General features: G+C 47.4%; 1 protein-coding gene across 1 annotated transcript in view; it reads right to left on the reverse strand.

Moving 5' to 3' along the window:
* The window catches only part of PXYLP1 (2-phosphoxylose phosphatase 1), a 40689-nt gene extending 23849 nt beyond the window's left edge, over window positions 1–16840 (reverse strand). The window contains exon 1 of the mRNA XM_052643492.1: window positions 16741–16840. Within this exon, the coding sequence (XP_052499452.1) occupies window positions 16741–16819 (79 nt within the window). The 5' untranslated portion in view covers window positions 16820–16840. The remainder of the gene's footprint in view (window positions 1–16740) is intronic.
* Between the last annotated feature and the right edge of the window lie 7295 nt (window positions 16841–24135).

A 24135-nucleotide genomic window follows, 5' to 3' on the forward strand; every position in this document is an offset into this window, starting at 1 on the left:
ACTCTGGGTTCAGCTGCCCCACAGGTCTCACCACTGACTGGACCAGCAAAGAACCTGGTGGGGCCAAGGTATGGCCCCACCACCTGCTTTTCACCTTCCTAGCTCCAGAGTCTGCTTCACCGTTGTTGGGACCTCAGCCCTGGGCTGATCACCTTCCTAAACGACTGTAGTCACTTCACCATTCATCACTCAAGTCTGTCCTGAGTCAGCCCTGCAGCCATAATTCTCTTAAATAGTTCAGCTCACCCAACTATTTAACACACCTTCTTATAAGTTAAACACCCCTAGTCCTGTCACCTGATCTCTGCGATTTCTTCCTCCCCAAAGCTCAAAAGGTTCTTAAATTCTCTTTATCTTTGTCTTTAATTTGTGCCAATTTGATTACCATGTGTCTCAATGTGTTCCTCCTTGGGTTTATCATGGCTGGGACACTGTGTGCTTCCTGGACTTGGTTAACGATTTCCTTTCACATTTTAGTTAACTTTTCAGCTATTAACTCTTTAAATATTTTCTCGGGTCCTTTCTGTCTTTTCCTTCTGGGCCCCCTAAAATACAAATGTTGGCGTGTTTTTATGTTGTCCCAGAGACCGTCTTTGTTTCATTATTTTTTCTATATTTTGGGGCACTGATTTCCACCATGCTGTCTTCCAGAACTTCTGTCTCAGCTCCTCTGCTATTAATTCTTCTAGTGTATTATTCATCTCTGTTTGTTCCTTAGTTTTTCATTGGTAAACATTTCTTGCATCTTCTCCATTCTTTTTCTGAGATTCTGGATCAACGTCACTATCATTATTCTGAATTCTTTTTCTGGAAGACTGCCTATCTCCGCTTCATTTAGCTGTTTTTCTGGGGTTTTATCTTGTTCCTTCATCTGGGAGATAACCCTCTGCCTTTTCATTTCGATTAACTTTCCGGATTGTGTGCGTTTTGTTCTGCAGGCTGTGGGACTGTAGTTGTTCTTGCTTATTCTGTCTTCCCTCTGGTGAAGGAGGCTATAAGAGGCTTGTGCAAGCTTCCTGATGAGAAAGACTGGTGGTGGAAGACACTGAGTCTTGCTTTGATGGGCAGGACCATGCTCAGTAAAACTTTAATCCAGTTGTCTGCTGATGGGATGGGGGTGGTGCACTCTCCCTGTTAGTGGTTTGGCCTGAGGCGACCCTGCTGTGGAGTCTATGGCTCTATGGTAGGGCTGATGGTGAACTCCAAGAGGGCTCACACCAAGGGGCACCTTCCAGGACTGCTGCTGCCAGTGCCCCTGTCCCCACAGTGAGCCACTGCCGACCCACGCCTCCACAGGAGACCCTCCAACACCAGCAGGTAGGTCTGGTTCAGTCTCCCGTGGGGTCACTGTTCCTTTCCCTTGGGTCCTGGTGTGCACAAGATTTTGTTTGTGCCCCCCAAGAGTGGAATCTGTTTCCCCCAGTCCTGTGGAAGTCCTGCAATCAAATCCCGCTGGCCTTCAAAGTCTGATTCCCTGGGTATTCCCAGTCCCTTTGCCAGACCCCCGGGCTGGGAAGCCTGATGTGGGGTCTCAGAACTTTCACAACAGTGGGAGAACTTCTTTGGTGTTATCATTCTCCAGTTTGTGAGCTGCCAACCCAGTGGGTTTGGGATTTGATTTTATCATGATTGTGCCCCTCCTTCTGTCTTGCTGAGGCTTCTCCTTTGTCTTTGGATGTGGGGTATCTTTCTTTGGTGGATTCAGCATCCTCTTGTTGTAGGTTATTTAACAGCTAGTTGCCCTGAATTCTCTTTACTGGAGTTGCTCTAACAGACAACTCCCATAATTCCCTTAGGCTTCCTTAATCCACTAACGTGTCTTTAATGTTCGTTCTTTCTCTAGCCTGCACTGAGTATAAAAATGTGTGTGATTCTCAAATAAAAACCAGAGCCAGACCACCAGAGCCCCACAATGGGAGTGGGGGTGCTCACAGGGTTGAGGACTCAGCTCCTGCCCTAGGCTGTTTGTTCCAAGTTCTTATCTCCTCCCTGCCCGACCCCCTTCTGACATCTGAGACCTAACCCCAAGGGTGGCCAGAGTGCAAGGGGCAGGGGTCCCACTGTGACCTGAGCCCAAGCCCAGGTGCAGCCTCCTGGAGGGGCCAGGAAACATTCCTTGCATTCCTCTGGGGCCACTGCAAACTGGCTGTGACCAAACAGGGTCCCTCGGGTTAGATGCTGGAAGTGCCAAAGACTCTGAATCATGACAGAAACTAGAAATCAGACAGACATCCAAGACAGATCCCCAAAAAGAACTATGAAAAGAGCCCCAGCCATCCTCAACCACCTCAGGGCCTGGATCCTCTCTACCTTACCTTTGAGAATCTGGTAAAAGCTATTGATCCTCAGCCCTGAAAAAGGACTGTGTACACTCTTTTAGAGTTGGTTTCTGGGGGTTCATAGCACCTCTGAAACCATGTGAGACAACGCAGACGTCCATGGACTCAGGTTAAGAACGCAACGCACCTGGAAACAGGTTTCCAGTTTCAACACCCTCGAGTAGAGGTTTTTTCATTTTACAAAATGAAAAAGGATTGTTACAGTTCATATAGACATGTGCTCATCCTAAAATAGGCACCAATACTAAGGTATAAAAAGAAGTGAGTCATGCATATTCCTACCACCCAGAGAACCCACAGTGAACGCTGTAGTGTGTGTGGCTGGAAGTCCTGCCGGAGATGAATGGTGCTCCAGTCCCTGCTCCAGTGCGAATGGTGACAGGGTCACTGTGGCTCAAGAACATTGTTGCCCCTTCCCCAGCAGCAAAAAGTTTTTTGTGTCTCAAAGGTCTGTATCCCATTGAGGTCACCAAACCAACAGCCCAGGAAAGTGGGTGAAGGTTGGTCATTTGTTTCTACAAAAACAGTCAAAAAAGAAGAGCGGTCAGGGGGATGGGAGAGTCTTAGGGAGGCCACCTGAGTGAGAGAGCATGTGCTGCAGGGGGGTTCGTGCCTGCAGGTATCTGGATACTGTGAAGACTGATCTCACCCTCTGGTAGATATTTGGGGCTGGGGAGAGGAAGAGCTGGGTTCCGAGTTCCCCATAAAGCAAACCCCAGGGCAGTGTGGTCCAGTCCCTTAGCTGACACAGGAAAAAGAAGGAAGGAGATGGGGAGGGCAAGAGATCATGCTGGAGCCAGAACCAGATAAATCAGAGAGGGCCCTGCGTTGTGGCCGAGTCCCTGCTTCTCCTATCCTGGGCGGCGGCTCTGCTGGGCCCCAGTGAGGCATCCAGTGCTGGGGCCACGCTGGCAGGAAGCGCAGTGAGATGGCTCCAATGTCTCTGCGGGCATTCCTGACTGCACCTTCTTATTCAGGATTCAGATTCTGTCCCCCTCAAGACCTTGTTTCTGATCAGTCTCAAAAACCTCCCCCTCCAACCCCTTCCCCCAAGGCAGAGTGCTACCAATATCACAGGGCTGTGCATCTGATTACCACTTATCTCACTTCAAGTTGGTTTTCATTTTTATTAATGTCGTCAGCTTGGAGCCCTGTTGCCAAGACAACGAGAAATGAGGCCCAAGCTGATCAGTGCAAACTCTGCCCAGGCAGGCTCCCACTGGGTCCCTGGCTCACCTCTATTCAGTTGTTCCTCCAGGGTCAACGTCCCGCAGCTTCCTCTCCTATTTGTCTCTCTTCGTACAGTCTTGGCAATCGGCACATACTCTGCTGAATTCACTGACTCATTTTGCTAACACGTTCTAGTTTTACTAACGAGTCCTGATAACTTGCTCTCTTCTAAAATGGGAGATTCATCCTTTCCATCAGGCAGCAGCCATCAGGGTGAGCCGATGCGGGCGCCTACAAGTACATCCAGGAGCTGTGGAGGAAGCAGTCGGACGTGCTGCTGGCAGTACCGCCAGCTCTCAGCGCTGCACCGCGCCCCGCGTCCGCGCCCCACCCGGCCCGACAAGGCGCGCAGGCTGGCCGCAAGGCCAAGCAAGGCTGTCATATACCGGATCCGTGTGCGCCGCGGCGGCCGCAAACGCCCAGTTCCTAAGGGCGCCATCTATGGCAAGTCTGTCCACCATGGTGTCAACCAGCTCCCGTTTGCTCGAAGCCTGCAGTTGGTTGCGGAGGGGCGCGCTGGCCGCCACTGTGGGGCCCTGAGGATCCTGAATTCCTACTGGGTTGGTGGAGTCTACATACAAATTTTTTGAGGTTATCCTCATTGATCCACTCCATAAAGCTATCAGAAGAAACCCTGACACTCAGTGATCACCAAACCAGTCCCCAAGCACAGGGAGATGTGGAGGCTGATGTCTGCAGGCAGAAAGAAGCCGCGCCCTGGGCAAGGGCCACAAGCTCCACCACACTACTGGAGGCTCTCGCCGTGCAGCTTGGAGAAGGCGCAATACTCTCCAGCTCCACCGCTACCACTAACATAAGTAATGTTGGTAAAGTTCTTACCTAATAAACAATTTAGGACGTTCTTGTCTGCTTAAAAGTGTTTTTTAATTTGTCTGTTAAAACTAGTGCCTACAGATTGCTTCATTGAATGCACTGTCAAATTATGAAAGTTAAAGTGCAATAATGTTTGAACTTATTGAAGTTACTTATACTTACACATGTAAGTGTATATGAAGTGATGGTATATCTTGTTTTTAATAAGGGAAATGCCTTTGTTTTTGCTTTATTAGGGAGTTGATATGTCTGTGTTTAAAATGCTGTTTGGCACAATAGGTGTAAAATTCTGTAAAAGAGGAGTGCAGAAACAACCCTGTAGATTTGTTGATGCATGTGGTGAGACCTGCACCTTTACTGGGGTGATGCAATGCTCTGCAGTTTTATGGAGTTTGGCAGGGACAATGTTTTCAGTTGGATTTTCCTTGGAAATGTGAAGGGTGTCCTGATCCTTTCTCATGATCATATGCAGAAAAATAATGAAGTTTTTGACTAGGGCCCATGTTTAGGCTTAATCTAATACTACATTTGTGTAACTGCTGCTTCTGAAAGGCAAAAAGTAAAGTAATGCCACCATTTTTAAGAGAAGTGAATAGACCTGTTGCAAGAGGGTTCTGACAAATGAATCAAATCCTGGTTTACCTAAATTAAATTGCCTTGGCCTCCATGGTACCACTGAAGTTCATATAAAGCTCCTGGTTCAGGCTTTGGGGTCTGTAGAATACTGAACTTCGTGCAAAATGGCTGTATTTACACTGGTGTCAATTAAAACTGATGGAAATCGAACGTTAGATAAGTGACTGGGGAGTTATTAGACCTAGGTTTGTAAGGCAGTGATGTTAAGAGTTGGGAGCTTGGTGTTCATCAGATCCCTTTCAAGTGTAGGATGATAGGAAAAACTTGGATCAAAAAGTTAAATATTTTATCTGTAGTATTAGTTTGTGACCATCATGAACTCTCTAAGCTACATTAAGGGATGGGGAAATAGGGGTGGTTATATTTAAAAGTATCATTGCTAAGTATAATCTGTTCTCTAGGGTCAAGCCACTCCATTCTTAAAAGGCTACTGAGAAAACTCATGCCGTTGGTGTCAATGCAAGTTCAGTTAGCCTCCAACTTTGTGTTGTCTACAAGTCCCATCCCTACTCCAACCAGCCTCACTGTTCCAGACTTGATAGGTCACCAGCTGTGGTTGCCCTTACCACCTCATTCCACTTGCTCCATCATGTCTTCCTGTAGACGAGGCTTCTGTTTCCCAGGGTGGATTTGAGTGCAGGAAATACAGAAGAGGAATTGTCCCAATTCTTGGCTTGCTATCTTCATAAATAGTTTGATTTTGAAATTTAATTGCTGGTTTTCTTGAACCAATTTTTCTTTTTCTTCAAGGGTCTTTAAAAAGGCCCACTTAAATGATTTCCAGAAAGCAGGCTTGCAAAACCTTTTAAAACCCAAATTCCTTCCAACTCAAAAAAACTTAAACCATATTATTTTGTGTGTAGAGATTGTTCAGCTATATAATAACAGAATAAATGTCTATTTAACCAAAAAAAAAAAAAAGGAGATTCACCTTCGTAATCAATACCGCTGACTACACACACACATACACACACACACACACACACTCACATAAAGGTACCACATGTCTTTTAAGCTAATATATTATGGACAACTGTTCAAGTCAATACTGATATGTCTATGTAAATATGGTGTAATGGATGCAGGAGTATTTCCTGCTGGACATTTTGGCTCTTGACCCCCTTTTCCTACTACAAGCAGGGCTGCAACTAACATCTTTGAGCATGTATCTCTATCCTCCAGTTTATTCTTAGGAGAAACTCTCTAAGATCAGAAACAAAGAAAGAGGGAAAGAAAGAAGGAAGAAAGAGGGAGAGAGAGAGAAACAATGTCTCTACCCTGGAAGAAAACTAGAAATGATCCACAGACATAAATGTGTCCCATTTTTAGTTCATGGAAGGGCCCACCTGGTACATACCTCCTCCAAAATAAGTATGACATGAACTTAAGACACTGATTTGTCTAGCTTAACTTTGTCACTTATCTATAGAACTTTTTTTCTACCCAAAGATATTTAACTCAATGTGGCAGTTACACCCAAAACATTCAAAGAAAAACTAAAATGAAAATTCTCAGAAATCAAACAAGCGGCTTCCCTGGTGGCTCAGTGGTAAAGAATCTGCCTGGCAATATAGGAGACACGGGTTTGATCCCTGATCCTGGAAGATCCCACATGCTGCGGAGCAACTAAGCCAGTGTACCACAGCTACTAAGCCTGTGCTCTAGAGCCCAGGAGGTGCAACTACAGAGCCCATGCACCCTAGGGCCTGTGCTCCATGAAAGAAGCCACCTCAATGAGAAGCCCGCACGCTGCAACAAGGAATAGCTCCTACTCGGTGCAACTAGAGAAAAGTCCGCACAATAACAAAGACACAACACAGCCAAAAATAAATAAATAAATAAAGATTAAAAAATCAAACAAAATAAATCTCCAAGAAAATGATCATGATTAATTTAAGAAATACTAAATAAAAATTCTACTTAGAAACTAAGAACCCATAGATTAAAAATGCAAGCCCTAATTTTAAATTTCTCATTCTTTTCGACTTCAACTCACCAAAATAAAAACCCTGGAGGAAACTTATTGTGATTTTAAAATATAAAATACATTAGAGCCACGGCATTCTAAGGGTTGCATCCCCAACCTTTTGCCTCCAAAACATATTAAGATCTTCATGAATCCCCAAATTGATGCACATCATTCAGACACTTGTTTTGCTCCATAAAATGTACACCAGACAGAGAAAAGAGAATGACAAAGTCCCCCAGCTTGAGGGCAGGACATAAGACTAGGACCAGGAGCCTGCTTGCCGTTATGATTATGCGTATTTCAGTTCAGTTCAGTCGCTCAGTCATGTCTGACTCTTTGCGACCCCAAGAATCGCAGCACGTTAGGCCCCCCTGTCCACCACCAACTCCCGGAGTTCACTCAGACTCATCTCCATCGAGTCCGTGATGCCATCCAGCCATCCCATCCTCGGTCATCCCCTCCTCCTCCTGTCCCCAATCTCTCCCAGCATCAAGGTCTTTTCCAATGAGTCAACTCTTTGCATGAGGTGGCCAAAGTACTGAAGTTTCAGCTTTAGCATCATTCCTTCCATAGAGATCCCAGGCTGATCTCCTTGCAGTCCAAGGGACTCTCAAGAGTCTTCTCCAACACCACAGTCCAAAAGCATCAATTCTTCAGTGCTCAGCTTTCTTCACAGTCCAACTCTCACATCCATACATGACCAATGGAAAAACCATAGCCTTGACTAGACAGACCTTTGTTGGCAAAGTAATATCTCTGCTTTTGAATATGCTATCTAGGTTGTTCATAAATTTTCTTCCAAGGAGTAAGCGTCTTTTAATTTCATGGCTGCAATCACCATCTGCAGTGATTTTGGAGCCCCCCAAAATAAAGTCTGACACTGTTTCCACTGTTTCCCCATCTATTTGCCATGAAGTGACGGGACCAGATGCCATGATCTTCGTTTTCTGAATGTTGAGCTTTAAGCCAACTTTTTCACTCTCCTCTTTCACTTTCATCAAGAGGCTTTTTAGTTCCTCTTCGCTTTCTGCCATAAGGGTGGTATCATCTGCATATCTGAGGTTATTGATATTTCTTCCGCCAATCTTGATTCTTGTGTTTCTTCCAGTCCAGTGTTTCTCATGATGTACTCTGCATAGAAGTTAAATAAGCAGGGTGACAATATACAGCCTTGACGTACTCCCTTTCCTTTTTGGAACCAATCTGTTGTTCCATGTCCAGATCTAACTGTTGCTTCCTAACCTGCATATAGACTTCTCAAGAGGCAGGTCAGGTGGTCTGGTATTCCCATCTCTCTCAGAATTTTCCACAGTTTATTGTGATCCACATAGTCAAAGGCTTTGGCATAGTCAATAAAGCAGAAATAGATGTTTTTCTGGAGCTCTCTTGCTTTTTCCATGATCCAGCAGATGTTGGCAATTTGATCTCTGGTTCCTCTGCCTTTTCTAAAAGCAGCTTGAACATCTGGAATTTCACGGTTCATGTATTGCTCAAGCCTGGCTTGGAGAATTTTGAGCATTACTTTACTAGCATGTGAGATAAGTGCAACTGTGTGGTAGTTTGAGCATTCTTTGCATTGCCTTTCTTTGGGATTGGAATGAAAACTGACCTTTTCCAGTCCTGTGGCCACTGCTGAGTTTTCCAAATGTGCTGGCATATTGAGTGCAGCACTTTCACAGCATCACCTTTCAGGATTTGAAATAGCTCCACTGGAATTCCATCACCTCCACTAGCTTTGTTCATAGTGATGCTTTCTAAGGCCCACTTGACTTCACATTCCAGGATGTCTGGCTCTAGGTGGGTGATCGTACCATCGTGATTATCTTGGTCGTGAAGATCTTTTTTGTACAGTTCTTCTGTGTATTCTTGCCACCTCTTAATATCTTCTGCTTCTGTTAGGTCCATACCATTTCTGTCCTTTATCGAGCCCATCTTTGCATGAAATGTTCCCAATGCGTATTTGGGCCTCAGCAAAATCCCACCACCACATGCCAAGGCCCTGCAGAAGGGCCCATGAAGAGCAGGAGCTGCAAATACCAACTGCCACCCTCGAAGAGTGGGCTGAGGCTAAAACCAGGGTGGGCGGACCAAGGTGAGTGTCACAACACCTGGCACATTGCAGGGGTTCCTCGCTCTCTTGCTCAAGAGGCAATTTTCTTTTAATTTACACACTGTTCTACCAAGCTTGGCTCTGCCCTTTGCTAGAAGACAACAGACCCAAAGCAGCATGAGGGAGGGGACATGCGGGCTGGAGGACACAGGAAAATGATGGCTATGCAGGGAAGGAAGGTGCCAGGGAAGCTACTGGACATGTGCCTGCACACAGCCCACTTATACACACACCACACATAAACATACCACACATACATACATGCGACTTACACACACCCCACACGTACACAGCATTTATACACACATCACACACACACACACCACTTATACACACCCCAGACATAAAAACACACTATACATACACACAGCACACATACACCCTCCACACCACTTATATACACCGCACACATACACACCCCACACATACACACACCACTTATACACACCCCACACATACACACCCACATCACTTATACATACTGTGTTCATTTGCTTCAGTCGTGGCTGACTCTTTGTGACCCCATGGACTGTAGCCTGCCAGGCTCCTCTGTCCATGGGATTCTCCAGGCAAGAATACTGAAGTGGGTTGCCATTTTCCTTCTCCAGGGGATCTTCCTGACCCAGGAATTGAACCTGCGTCTCCTGTGTCTCCTGCATTGCAGGCAGATTCTTTACCCACTGAGCCACCCAGGAAGCCCACTTACACATACACACACCACTTAAACACACCACACACATCACATACACACACCACTTGCATGCATATCAAACACGCATCACTTACACATTCACAAACAGCATACACATCATCATATACATACCATTGACACACACACTGCTTACACACATCATATAAACATACCACTGACACACACACACCACTTGCACACACATCGCACATGCACAAAAGCTGGCTAGGCTGGGGTTCCTGGGCTGCCCACCTGAGAACCTGGGGCAGGTTTCCAGCCCCTTGGCTTCGGAGCCCCCCTCCCTGCTGCTGCCCTGTCTCCTTCATGGCCTCTCCTCCTCCATCTGCCCACATTTCACCTTCGCCCTGTCCTTCCCCTCTGCAGGCACATGGAGCACAAACTCCGGAGCTGACAGGGCTCAGCATGGTGCTCTCGCCACCCCTACTCAGATTGCAGCCGGCTGCAGCTGAGGTCCCTGCAAAGGACTGTGGGCCATGGCTTGTGGACAGTCTGGTTCTTAAAAGAGGGGCTAGAAGTTTACGTGAAATTGGCTAGTTTAAAAACATTGGTAAATAAATTTTCCAAAGTGAAAACATTGCTTGGGCCAAAAAATACAAGCCCACAGGCTGCGGGGCTGGAGTAGCCTCCATGGGCTCCAGGGAGAGCAGGGAATGCTGGACACAAGGTCTGCAAACAGGGGCTCCGACGGGCTTCCTCTTGGGCTCAGGCCCTGGAATCACCTCCAGTAGGACCTGCACCCACTGTGCCCGTTGGTACCCCCAACGGCCCTGATGCACCTCACCAACTCCCCAGCTCTTCCCCTGTTCCCCACCAGCCCGTCCAGCTGCCTGCTTCTGCTTGCTCAGAGCACTCTCCCCCAACCTCTTCATCCAGACTCGGGGGCATCGGCCCCACATGGCTGACCTCCCAGACCGTGTTCTGGGTACTTCCTTCAGCCTTTGGCACACTCACCCCAGGTGGAGAAGGGACTGTGTGAGTGACAGCATGGATGCATGAATGGGGGCAGCCTACGAGACCTCCGAGTCACACTCCCCTCTCTCTCCACCCTGGTTGCACTGCACCCCAGATCAGCTCTAAGTCCGCAGCATCATCTGACGTTCTCAGCTCTGTTCCTTCCTTTTGGGCCCGACACCTTCATCAGAGCCATCCTCAGCCTTCAACTGGAGCGGGGATGTAGCCCCCGGGTTCTCTGAGCATTACCCTCCCACCAGCCTCTGAATGGGCAGCACCCAACTTCTGTGTACATTAGCATCCCCAGGGGGAACCACAGTTCTGACTCCCTGGGGAGGGGCACAGATCTGCTCTTCTTTGTTTTTGGAACATACACTTTAACAAACTCGCAGGGCTACTCTAATCAAGGGGCTCAGGAGACCACTCTTTGGCAAACATTGTACCAGACTGCAGCCTTTCCCAGACACGAATCTGATGGCATGCTGTCCTCCTGCTTCAGGGGCTCTAGTATCTTCGAGGTATAACATGGTGATGTAGGTGGCCCTGGCATAGTCCACCTTCACAGCTACACACAGGTGACTAACCTGGCCCTGCTGTCTCTTGCTCTGCACACCTGCCTCCATCTGCTAGGAACGCCTTTCCCAGCTTCCTCATGGACAACTCTAACTCATCCCTCAAGGCTGGAGCTCAGATGTCACCTCCCCTGGGAGGGAGTCTTCCCTGACCTCCTACGTGGGCTGGCTTCTTGTCCTCCATCCTCCCATGTCACCCTGCCATAATTCATCTCAATCATTTTATTTAACAAGCATGCATATAGTGATCACTATGTGCCAGGATCTGTTCTAGGTATATTATAAAATATCCTTCACCAACCCGATGAAACAGAAACTCTCATTGTCCCTCTCCCCAGTTTACAGATGAGGCATGGAGAGGGTAGCAAACATGCCTGAGCTCATACAGTTGGTAAGTGGCAGGACAGGGACTCGATCAGGCAGTCTGGCTCCAGAGTCCATGTTGTTTCCCAGCTCCTGGGGGGGCTACTTCTTTCCTGTCTGAGCACGCTGTACCTTGAGTGCCAAGTATCTGCTCAGGGTTCTCCTTCACTAGACAGACAGCTCCTTTGGCCCTTGAGAGATGAAACCCCAAGGGCCCAGCACACAGTGGAATGTTTGCTGAAGGACAGCGCTATGCCAACTCAAGGTCCTGGGTCAACAAGGAACGATAAAATTCCCCAAACCTCAAAGAGTCTGAGAAGGCTTTAAATGGGATCAGGCCCAGTGACCTGCCTGCTGTTCTATTCTTCACAGAGCGATGCTCCAGGGTGTGCATCCTGCCAGTCCACCTCCACTTGACGTGACAGTCAGGAAGCTTCACCTGCCGCTGAACTGAAATATGTCTCGGGTCACCAGGCCACAGAGCTGGGCTGACTCCTCTTACAGATACTGGAGAGAGATAAGAGCTCTTCAGATACTGAAGACAACTTCACTTTGGCAGGTTAACCGCCCCCTTCTACCTGGGAAGCTGAGTTTCCAGTCCACCATGGACATTTCCCTTAGAAACCTGCTCTGGTCCACCAGGGCCCTGCCCAAGATACCAATGACCAGTGTAGACTGACCCCCTATCATGGCCGATGAACTGTGATTTAAAAGAAAGAAATGCACAATATATTATTTCAAAGGGGCTTCCCTGGTGGCTCAGATGGTAAAGAATCTGCTGCAATGCAGGAGACCCCAGTTTGATCCCTGGGTTGGGAAGATCCCCTGGAGAAGGGAATGGCTACCCACTCCAGTATTCTTGCCTGGAGAATTCCATGGAGAGAGAAGCCTGGCGGGCTATAGTCCATGGGGTCACAAAGAATTGCACACAACTGAGTGACTAACACACACACACACACACACACACACACACACACACACACACACACACACACACTGCTTCAAAAGCTCTCTCCACAATGGCTGAAGCAGCATTTGGGATACCAAGAGCCCTGGCTTCTGAGGAAGCATCGTGACAGGACTCTGTACTGTTTACACTGACTGAGCTTCCCGAGCCAAAGGTTCTCCCACAAAATCTCCCTTCTCACACCAATGTCTCAAAGCAGCAACAGTGAACTTCATTTTATGCAATAAGAAACAGAGGCTCCAGGAGGCCACGCTTGCTGAAGGCACACCACAGCTAAGTGGCCGAGCAGCATTCAACCCCAAGGCTGTGGTTTCAGGGTCTGGGAGCCGGGCTCCGGCCACGCTGCCACTTTGGGACTGCTTGGAAGGCGGTAAAATGAGCACAAAATGAGCGTGAACGAAAGGGTTGAAGCAGGAAAATAGACGATTACAAGCGAGCAGAAAAAGCAGCAAAATAAGGAACCATCCACAAGTCTTCATAACCCTTTTCCTGTCACACTGAAGGAGTCCCACAGTCTGAGAAGTTATTTTCCCACTTATACTTATTTTAACTAGAATAACTAATGATATTTATGCCTGACTTGTTCCCTTCTTCGATTATCAGGAATTTCAGAAGCACTGTATTTCCAAACTCAAAAACATCAAGGACTTGAAAATACAAAATGAATGATTCTTATTAATGCTTATTAGCATAAGGTGAGTCATTACTACCATTTAAAATAAACATATTTTGAGAAACTACAAACTGTACTTTAATCTTTTTTGTATCCTCTCCCAACCACCTCCACCCCAATAGTGCAGAAAAATCTCCAGCATACATAAGCACTTAATAAATATATGTTAGTACACATACACACTTTCTGTACCGAGAGGATGAAACACTTCTTTAAGCAACTTGATTTTTTCATTGTAACCTGGGTCATAACTTTCTCATATTCAAAGCATCAGAAAAATGAAACTGCCAACGTGTCTAAATAAAATACACAATCATAGAAAACAAAATTATACTATTTACTTAAAACATAAGAAAGCCAAGTTCCATTTGACTGTCTCAAATATATTACCTGAAACAATTATATGTGCTAATCTGATATTCAAAAATTAGTCAAAAGAAATAGAAAAGAAAAAAAGTCCATATATTTTAGGGTAAGAATGAAAATATAAGTGTTACTTAAGCAGACATCTTTGTATTATGAATTAGTCCAGTTTCTTACAACATAATAATTAGCAACCAATAAAGTGGTTAAATAAATAAAGCAATTTAACTCAATTTTCACAAAAATTGTTAAATTCCAAAGTTACAGTTTACCTAGAAGCAGAAGAGCAGTAAGAAGGTCCATATCTTAATATCTCTCCAAACTCCCAACGCATTGAAGAATAAAGACCTCAGACCCAGGCTGGCCAATTTATCCTGAAAATTTTTCCCTAAAATAAGTACGGCTGAAAATTGCCTCTCCTAAAACAGACGGTACTTTCAGAGGAGTTATATAAGCAAAACACACAGGCCAATTCAGTGACGTGGAAACCACCTCATGCAAGAGAGACGCAGCAAACACAAGTAACCCACACTCACGTCTCAGAACCTGTCAGTGTCTCAAACTAAGAACCAAGGTTGATTGAAACATCCTACAAGCAAAGGATGGAAAATTTTTAATGAAAAGCCACAAACAAACGACTAATTCCAAACACTCTCTGGAAAAGATTTTTTTTATATATAGTTCATTAACCATCTAGAGTATCTTTAAACTTCTTATGCCCACCTTCTCTTAATCTATTTTCCTATTCTGGAAGGATAAAGTGAGCACTTTTACTTCTCTTTACTATTAGAAGTGCCTGTCATATGCACGAGATGTGTGTGTGGAATATGTCACAAATCAGAGGTGAGGCAGGGAAATTTGCTCAAAGCCTCCTCCCTTCAAACCACTCATTCTGAACGCCAAGTCTTTCCCATGTCCCTCAGCACACTCAGAACATCCCCCCTCTCTGGCCACCTGCCCTTCCTCCCATCATGCAGAGTGTGACAGCAATGCCACCTCCTCCCAGAGATATCCTAAGCTGTGATGAGGGCCAAGCAGTTGCTTCCCACCTGCTGGGGTGAGCAGGAAAGTGGAGGGCAGGTAGGCAGCAGCAAAAATACAATTACCAGCATTACACAGATATTTTCTTGGCTTACAAGTACACAGCACCAGAAGGATAGAGAAATAGGGTTCACCTGCTTTCCAGAGCAGGTGTAGATTCATTCATTCACTGAAACACTCCTGAGGCACCTCCTATGTGGTTGGCAGGGCTGGTTCCTGTGATAAAGAGGGAAGCAGAAATGGGCCCTGTTCTCAAAGAGCAGCCAGTCTTGTAGAAGGAAAAGACACAGAACCGAAAAATTATGATATTGCAAGGCTTCCCTGGTAGCTCAGATGGTAAAGAATCCACATGCAATGCACGAGACTTGGGTTTGATCCCTGGGTGGGGAAGATTCCCTGGAGAAGGGAAAGGCACCCCACTCCAGTGTTCTTGCCTGGAGAATCCCGTGGAAGAGGAGACTGGCCAGCTACAGGGGAAAAAGACTCGGACACAACTGAGCGACTTTCACTTCACTTCATGGCTAGCGCAAGGAGTGGGGTAGGTTCAGAGCATCCCAGATGTACAACCAAGAAGCCCATACCCAGGTGGGGAGTGATGGAAGCTTCCTGAAGGAGAAAGGGGTGAATGAACCATGTGGAGGAGAGGATGGGATGGGAGGCAGATAGAAGGGAGGTGAGGAGAACAGTCCAGGCAGACAGACTGGCTCCAGGCACAGAGAGCAGCCTGGATGTGCAGAGAATGCCAAGCCACTCAGCAGCAAGGCTGTAGTGTAGGGTTCGAGGTGAGACAGGGGTCCCAGAATGGCTAAGGTGCCTCTCAGAGACCCACTGCTGAAGGGTTACAACCAAGGAAGTGCCTGGTTGGATCTGTGTTTGAGGACCACCACCCTTAGGGAGCAGTAGGGGACATAGATTTGGGGCTCAGCCTGAGCACAGGTCCCCAGGCATGGGCCGAGGGCAGGTGGTGAGGCCTGTGGACTGGCCTCCTCAGCCATGCTGCTGCCTTGCCACTCCAGACTTCCCAATGCACAGTCCCTGCTGCCCAGTTTGGTACTGGGACCTAACCCCTCCACCCTCTCTGATAATGGGACACTCAGCCCCCAAGCCAAGCACCTCTGCTGTGTGGCCCAGCATGAGGAGACAAGCTGACCACTCACTGTCTACAACTTGGGAACCTGAACTAAGGATCCAGGAATAACCAGGCAGTTGAGGAATCTAGGGAGAAGCCAAAAGTATGTCATGAGGCCAAATGATTGCTCTTGTTCCTCACAAGCAAAGATGTACACCCACCCACCTCTAGCACCAACACTAAAAAGACTGAGTTGTTTGAAACCTCACTGTTTATTTAAAGAACACAGGTAATGACCTAAAGTGTGGGATGGGGGGTAGGTGGGAGGAAGGCTCAAGAGAGAGGGGATATATGTATACTTATAGCTGATTCATGATGCTGTACAGCAGAAACTAACTGTAAAGCAATTACCCACCAATTAAAAAATATCCTATGATAAACAATAATGGAAAAGAGTATTTTTTTAAAAAGATGTATACACACACACACATTCTTTTTCTGGTGGCTCAGACAGTAAAGAGTCTGCCTGCAATGCGGGAGACCTGGGTTGGATCTCTGGGCTGGGAAGATCCCCTGGAGAAGGGCATGGCAACCCACTCCAGTATTCTTGCCTGGAGAATCCCCATGGATAGAGGAGCCTGGCAGGCTACAGTTCATGGGGTCGCAAAGAGCTGGACACGACTGAGCAACTAAGCACAGCACACACACACATATATATATATACGTATAACTGAATCACTTTGCTGTATAACAGGAATTAACAGCATTGTAAATCAACTATATTTCAATTAAAAAAAAGGTGAAAGAAAAAAAAGAACGAAGGCTTTGGGACCTATGTGTTTCCTTCCCGTGGGGGCTTCTGCTCCAGAGAGAAGCCCCCTTACCCTCCCAGCACGCATACCCACACTCACAGAACTGCAGGCTGAGGCTCACGAAGGCCAGCAGTGCAGCCAGGGCCAGCAGCAGCACGAAGCGATTGCGGAAAAGCATTATTGTTTATTTTATCTTCTCTTCATGGTTTCATCTCAGATCAGGAACACGTCCTGCGAAGAGAGGAGAGGCAAGAAACATGTTTCTGAGGCAGAAAACCAAGTTTGTCAACTGAAAAGAATCTGATCAGCCCCGTTCTCCAGCAGGGCAGTGTGAATCCTGGTCAGAGAACAATTGAGCGCTGTTGCTGATGTCTTTGCCCCCAAATCAGCCTGGCTGAGAAGGTACCCTTCAAATTAATGAGCGGAAACAGTTCAGGAAGGCTTCGTTTATCTGATCTCAACAGGCAAGGAGATTTTATGGCATGGCCTTTGCAAAGAAAAACGGACAGCCCTTATAGTATATGCCAGACCCAAGCAGTCTTTACAAGGACTGGGAAATGAACACCCCATTCTGATCCCCAACTTCTTCAACCATTTCTGATGAACACTTTGCTATGATGACCCTGCGTCTTTGATCTCAATAATTAACCTGAACATCAATCACTGCCTCATGCTCCACTTTAACACCTTTAGGGATGGCTGGGCTATGTCTAAGATATGTTCCTACATCAAGCAGCCCCATAAGCTAATTAGAGACCTCCCCCGCAACCTGGACCACTGGGCCCATTTCAGCTGCATCCATGGGTCATCTCGCAGCCCCACCCACCATTCTAATTTCCTCTGACCATGTTGCTGCTAAGTGGCTTCAGTTGTGTCCGACTGTGTCCGACTCGTCAGTTGTGTGCGACCGCATAGACGGCAGCTCACCAGGCTCCCCCGTCCCTGGGATTCTCCAGGCAAGAACACTGGAGTGGGTTGCCATTTCCTTCTCCCTGACCATGTTAGGACTGTGCAAAAGGACTTCACAAAAGTGCCAAATGTGGCTCTAAATGTCCATTCTGTGAGAAAAAGGGAATGGTTGCTATGGGTATTTAGCCCACCTCTTAGATACCAAATTTATTTTCTGGTTCTCATTGAGGTTTAAAATAGAACTTGAAAAAATCACAGCCTCTTCAGAAAAGGTTCTTAACCACAGCAAGATTATAACCATTATTTCAAACTTGATTTTAGCAGCAGAATCTTTTTCTCCTTCAAATACAATAGAAAATCAATCAGATAAAAGCTCACCTGCTAATATGGTGAGGGTCGCACAACTCCATGAATATATTAAAAGCTACTGAATTATACACTTTGGGTGAGTTGTATGTGAATTATATCTCAATAAGGTTGTATTTTTAAGAAACTATGCAGGGAATGAGGCAGAAGCCAGAGCCCTGGGGTCTCTTACTGGGCCCCCCCAATGCCGCCACTCACCTTACCACCACACCCAAGGCCCTACAGGGGAGTTTGAGAACCATTCCTTTAAGGGACCTGTCAGATCTTCTACCACAGGACAACACCGGCTAAAAGGCTGATGAAAATACACTGTACCTCACAAATGAGCCTGTATGTCCAGCATCCAGCAACCCTGTTAACAAACAAATCCCAATTTACACCTTCACCTGAGCGCTGCTTCTGTCCCTTTAGTCCCCACTCCTTTCCAGGGACCAGTGCTTCATGTCCCAAGATAATCTGTCCTCCTGGGGACACCCACTTCCTTGTCCTGGTAGGGACTCAACAGCCTCAGGAGCTCTCTGACATCTCTGGCTAAAACAACACATTACCCTGGCTGATCCCATCAGGATTTAACAGACTTAGGACTCCAAATAAATGTTTGCTCTTTCCAAAACTGAAACTCCCTGTGGCCTCCACCTGGGGGTGTTTGCAAGGACACCCACAGACCCTGAAGACAGCTCACCAGAATCTGCATTTGGTGAGGGGCCCAAGGCCAGAGCTTCTGCACTGAACCCCAGAGGTGGCTGAGATCACAATGAGACAGGATGTGGGCCCACTGACATGCAGCCTACAGTTTTGCCCTCCTGAGGCAACAAAGAGGCTGAAGCCCTCCTGTAAACAAACCCCATTCTCAGAGGTAAAGCATCAAGCCTGAGTGGCTCCCTGATCCAGGCTGCAGAGTTCCTTGCCTGGGGTGTCTGGGAGGCATCACAGTCCATTCTCTTGTATCCTTGACCTTGAGGGAGATCTTGGCAATACTCATCTGCTGGTTCAACAGTAACTGTCCCCTACTCACCCTGCCACAAAAGAAAACAACCTAAGTCAAATCCAAGTCACAGCCTCTCCACCCCTCACCCAGGACAGGCTCGGCGGCGGCCCGACCAAGCCCCAAAGGGATGAGCGTAGAAGGTGCCGCCATTCAGCTGCAAACACTGGGCAGTATTTCCAAATCATACCTGACCTGGGCGGAATGTCAGCATTCCCTCACAGCAGCCTCCCCGGTGCAGCCTCCAACCTTTGCTCCAGGAACCAGGAGCTTTCACCTGCTCAAAACCATCCATTCCCTTGGGTTTCCCATGACATGCCCTGGGGACAGGCTTGGTGATTTCGAACCAATAGCGGAAAACCTAACCTTAAGGGCATGAGGTTCTTAAGTGGTGATGACAGATATGAAACAAGAGGTGTGCCTCTAAAGCTCTTTCTGCTGCCTTTCAGTGTCACCCCCACACGTCTGCATGCTGACTCTAGCTGCCACCTATGTATGTATACAGAAGAGGTTGGCTCTCGGCACGTGCCAGCTTCTTAGCTACCCAAGGACGGCTCACTGCTACTGGCTCACTAGCCTGTGGATTTCAGAAGGTCTCGCTCTTTCAGTTCAGTTCAGTCGCTCAGTCATGTCCGACTCTTTGTGACCCCATGAATCGCAGCACGCCAGGCCTCCCTGTCCATCACCATCTCCCGTTGTTCACTCAGACTCACGTCCATCGAGTCCGTGATGCCGTCCAGCCATCTCATCCTCGGTCGTCCCCTTCTCCTCCTGCCCCCAATCCCTCCCAGCATCAGAGTCTTTTCCAATGAGTCAACTCTTCGCATGAGGTGGCCAAAGTACTGGAGTTTCAGCTTTAGCATCATTCCTTCCAAAGAAATCCCAGGGTTGATCTCCTTCAGAATGGACTGGTTGGATCTCCTTGCAGTCCAAGGGACTCTCAAGAATCTTCTCCAACACCACAGTTCAAAAGCATCAATTCTTCGGCGCTCAGCCTTCTTCACAGTCCAACTCTCACATCCATCTCGCTCTCTCAGTCATTCCCAATTAGATGTGTTTACTTTATAATGATCCTCTTAGAAGGGGATCCTTTTCATTTGGGGAAGGTGAGTAGGGTGTGCGCGTAGAGATTAGATCACAGAACAAGAAGAAGGTTCAGAGCAAATACCTTCTTTGGGTGGGTGTCCCTGTACCCCCAACAATAAATACGTTAGAGCTCTCCTTCATTTCTTCCTCTCCCTTTTGTTATGTTATTGCCTTCTTTTGAGCCTAATACTACATTTGGAATGGCTCCTTTTCCTTTACATAAACATCTTCAAGTGTTCCTCCTTGGCATATGGCCTCTAGGGTCTGTCAGAATTCTGTTAGGAGGGTCCTGCAGCTCTGCTTCTTGTGTGGGGACCACCTCTGCAGCACGTGCAGATGAAGTCCTCAGGACTCTGGAGCTGGACAGACCTGGGTCAGAACCCCAAGCTTGGTGACCATGGGCCAAGTTACTTAACCTCTCTGAGACTCAGTATCCTCATCTGTAAGTTGGGACTAATTATGTTGTGAGGACTGAATCAAAGGCTAAATAAGTGTAATCTCAGTGTACGGTAGGTATTCAAAAGAAAATGATGCCACTAGCTTTGTTACCTACTCATTTTCTTCTTCGGTTTTAATTTGGCTGCATCAGGTCTTAGTTGTGGCACACGAGATCTTTCGTTGCGGTACACAGGCTCTCTGGTAGTGGCATGTGGTCTGAGGAGCACGGGCTTGGTTGCTTCTCGGTACGTGGGAATCTTAGTTCCCCCACCAGGGATTGAACCCGCATCCCCATGTCTCTTGCACTGCAAGGCAGATTCTTAACCACAGGACCAGCAGGGAAGTCCCCCCTACTCATCTCCATCAGTTCATTCTATTGCTTCCTCCCTCCTCTTGAGAAATAGGATAGTTTCTTAACCAGTTTGTTGGTTCCTCCAGCTACATGAGTATTGAAATGGTCGCATGTTCTTGTCCCCATCCATCGCTCTGTCACTCCAGCTCAAATGCTATCTTCAGCATCTCACTGTGCAATGTAAACCTTGCTGCCTGGGGAATCTACCCACCCCCAATTTCTGAGCCTGATGGTGTCTCTTGCCTCTGCAGCTGGAAGACCAGACTCGCCTCTTGGTTGCTCTGCACTTGGGTGTGCGAGGCAGGAACTTTCTTCCGGTGCTAGGCCGGGTCTGGCCCTTCAACCACTTCCTGCCTCCAGCCTCTTGGGAGACTTATCACCCCCTTCACTGGCAGATGAGGCTGCTAGAGTGGCTGAGGAGGCTGTCTATGGTTTTCCCAACACTGCCATCACACGAGGACAGATCACAATGTGGTTCAGGGTCATCTTCAGCTGGGTGTCAGGTAGAAACAACTGCTTTTGCTAAGTTGAATCTCAGACTTATAGACAGGTTTGATTTGTTGCAGTGACGGCCCCCAGTTTGTTTGTTCATGCTTTTCTGTATTCATGGTTTTGGGAAATCTCCTCCCAGACCGACTCTAAGCTTGGACAAGGTCTATGCTTTGGCCACAAGCCAAAAGCTAAGCTTCGCAGACAAGCTGCAAACAGAGACATGAATAGCACTTACGCATTAGGGCTTGTCTTCCCTGGCTGCTTTTAGAACATTGCCCTCCCTGGCTGCTTTTAGAACACTGAGACCACGGTGTGAAGACACCCAGGCGAGCTGCTGGAGGATGAGACCACATGGGGCCAAGGCAAGCACTCCCGGCTGAGGCTCTCTTAAACAACCAGGCTGCCTGCCAGTCACCATACATGTGAGCAAAGCCATCTCAGACCTTTTAGTCCAGCCACACCACCCATAGATCAAGAGTCAACCCAGACTACAAGAACTGTGTGGCCAACCCCCAGGTCACAGCAAATATGGAGGCTGCTGTTTTCAACCACTAAGTTTCGGAAGCTTGATACATGTAAAGCAAAAACTAGCTATTCCCATAGAGAGAAAACACTTTGGGTCTTTACCAGGAAATTCTAAGTCAGGGTGTAGATTTCCCTCATCTTTTTTTTGCAGGCCCCACATGTCAAAGCTCCATCTCATCCACATTCTTCAATATGCTGAGGGCTTTTTGGGAAAGGGGCTATATTTAGTTCTAGATTGAAAATACTGAGGCTATGCTGGGTTAACCAGATGGCTGGGATCATGTGACTGCCTTACTGCTTTTAGTTCTCCAGCTCCTGACATCTCCACGTACCTGACATGAGCCTCCACATGGGAACACCAAACATTTCCCCTTGATAGGCTCTGGGTTTCTGTGTCCCTACTTCCTGAATCTGCCTCGGCAGTCCAAATGGCAAATAATGGTCAGAATCTCATTCCTTCCGCTTGTGCTAGACCAGTCTGGTGTGTCCACAGCCCAGGGGCAGGGGGAGGGAGCAGCTCACTGACACTGAGCCCTGAGATAAGCACCTCCATGCTGTTCTCCTGGAACTCATTTTCCTAGAAAACTTGGAGAGGAAGGTCATGCTCTGTTCTTTTCTTTTTAAACAGCTAAATAATAATGACATAATGCAAAACGCACATGGCTTTGAAGTTTGTGTTTGCAGTTGGAGCTAGGATCCCAACGTGTGTGTAAGCGCTGTGAGTAAGCAGTGTGTGTACACAGGTGTGTGCCCATGTGAGAAGCCTGTGCCTGGTTCCAGTGCATGCTTCTTCACTTCTCCAGTGGAAAAGACCCAGGGGAGCCCCAACACAGCGGAAAGCATGAGGCTTCAGAGGCTGGCAGAACTGTGTCAGCTCTCTGCTCGACTACTGCCTTCTGTGTGACCTCCTGACAACTGTATCTCGACAAGTTTCAGGACACTGATCTTTAAATAAGACTGGGGATAAGAGTATAAATGAGCAGAAGGGCAGTGAGGAGTAAATATCACAATATGCAGAGCACTTGGCACAAAGCAGGGATGTGCCGTGTCTGGCTCTCCAGTTCTGGAGGAATCATACAGAGCCCCCTGCTAGTAATTCAGTTGTCTAACTCTTTGAGACACCATGGACTGTAGCTCGCCAGGCTCCTCTGTCCATGGAATTCTCCAGGCAAGAACACTGGAGTGGGTTGCCATTCCCTTCTCCAGGGGATCTTCCCAACCCAGGGACCAAACCCAGGTCTCTTGCATTGCAGGTGGATTCTTTACCATCTGAGCCACCAGGGAAACTCCACCATCTAAACACAAAGATTTGCCATTTCCCTGAGCTGCTACTTCTGCCGCACATTGTTGTTCCCCTTCCAAATCCTGGCCACCGCCACTTCCCTATTCACTGGCCCAGCCCCATCCATCAGTGGGGAGCCACGTTTGCAGCTTGTTCCTGCCCCCGCCTCCACCATGCAAGCCTTCCTCAGGGCTGACTCAGCTGCGGTGTCCTGCCTTGCCACAGGTTTTCCAGTCTGGAACATGTGTCTCGGCTTCTGTCAGAAGACAGGATTACCATCCAATGGACTCTGTCTCTGTGGCTCAAGCTCCAGCCCCATTCTCCAGGGTCCTTTTCTCCTTTCCATCCCTGGCGAGGAAGCTCTCCGGCACTCAAGAAATCAGGCATTCCTTGGGTTCCCTTCTGGTCATAATCCTGCATATTCACTCCACAGGAGCTTGGAGCACACACACACATGGGGTCTCCTGCAACTCCTCTAGTTACCCCACTGGACTTGTCCACGTCATCACAAGTGATAGCCGGGACTCAGCCCTCAGCAGAGTTTCCACAGTCTGCTCACTCACAGCCCAGAAAGCAAAGTCCACAGGAAGAGACACTGCCACATCAGTAGGGGGAGTAGGACCGCGACCTACTTCAGAATAGCTCCCACATCTCCTAATCCTCAGACATCACTGTCCATGGAAGATGCTCTTGACTCAATATGGCATCATGACCAAATCCAACCCCTATAAATACTTCAGTGGAAACAACTGCTTCATGTTGTGGGCTGAACATCTAACAGTCACCAGTCATCAAATGTCTACTGGGCAGTTTTAGTCCCCACTGCTAAACCCACAAAGTAAAAAATACCTTAAATCCAGAAATAGAATTATTACTCTGCATCCCTGATGAAGCAGCAAAAAAGAAAACAGCTACACAGAAAACTCAGTCACCTTAATTTAACTTTACAATAGATCTGAAGAGTGAAAGAGAATACTTTAGAATGTAATTTTGAAAAAAAGCACTAGGAAATAGGCAGCTCTCATTACAGTATTACGGTAAATACAATTTCTGAATTAA

The sequence above is a fragment of the Budorcas taxicolor genome, chromosome 1 (assembly GCF_023091745.1).
Source record: "Budorcas taxicolor isolate Tak-1 chromosome 1, Takin1.1, whole genome shotgun sequence".
In the NCBI taxonomy this organism is placed as follows: Eukaryota; Metazoa; Chordata; class Mammalia; order Artiodactyla; family Bovidae; genus Budorcas; species Budorcas taxicolor.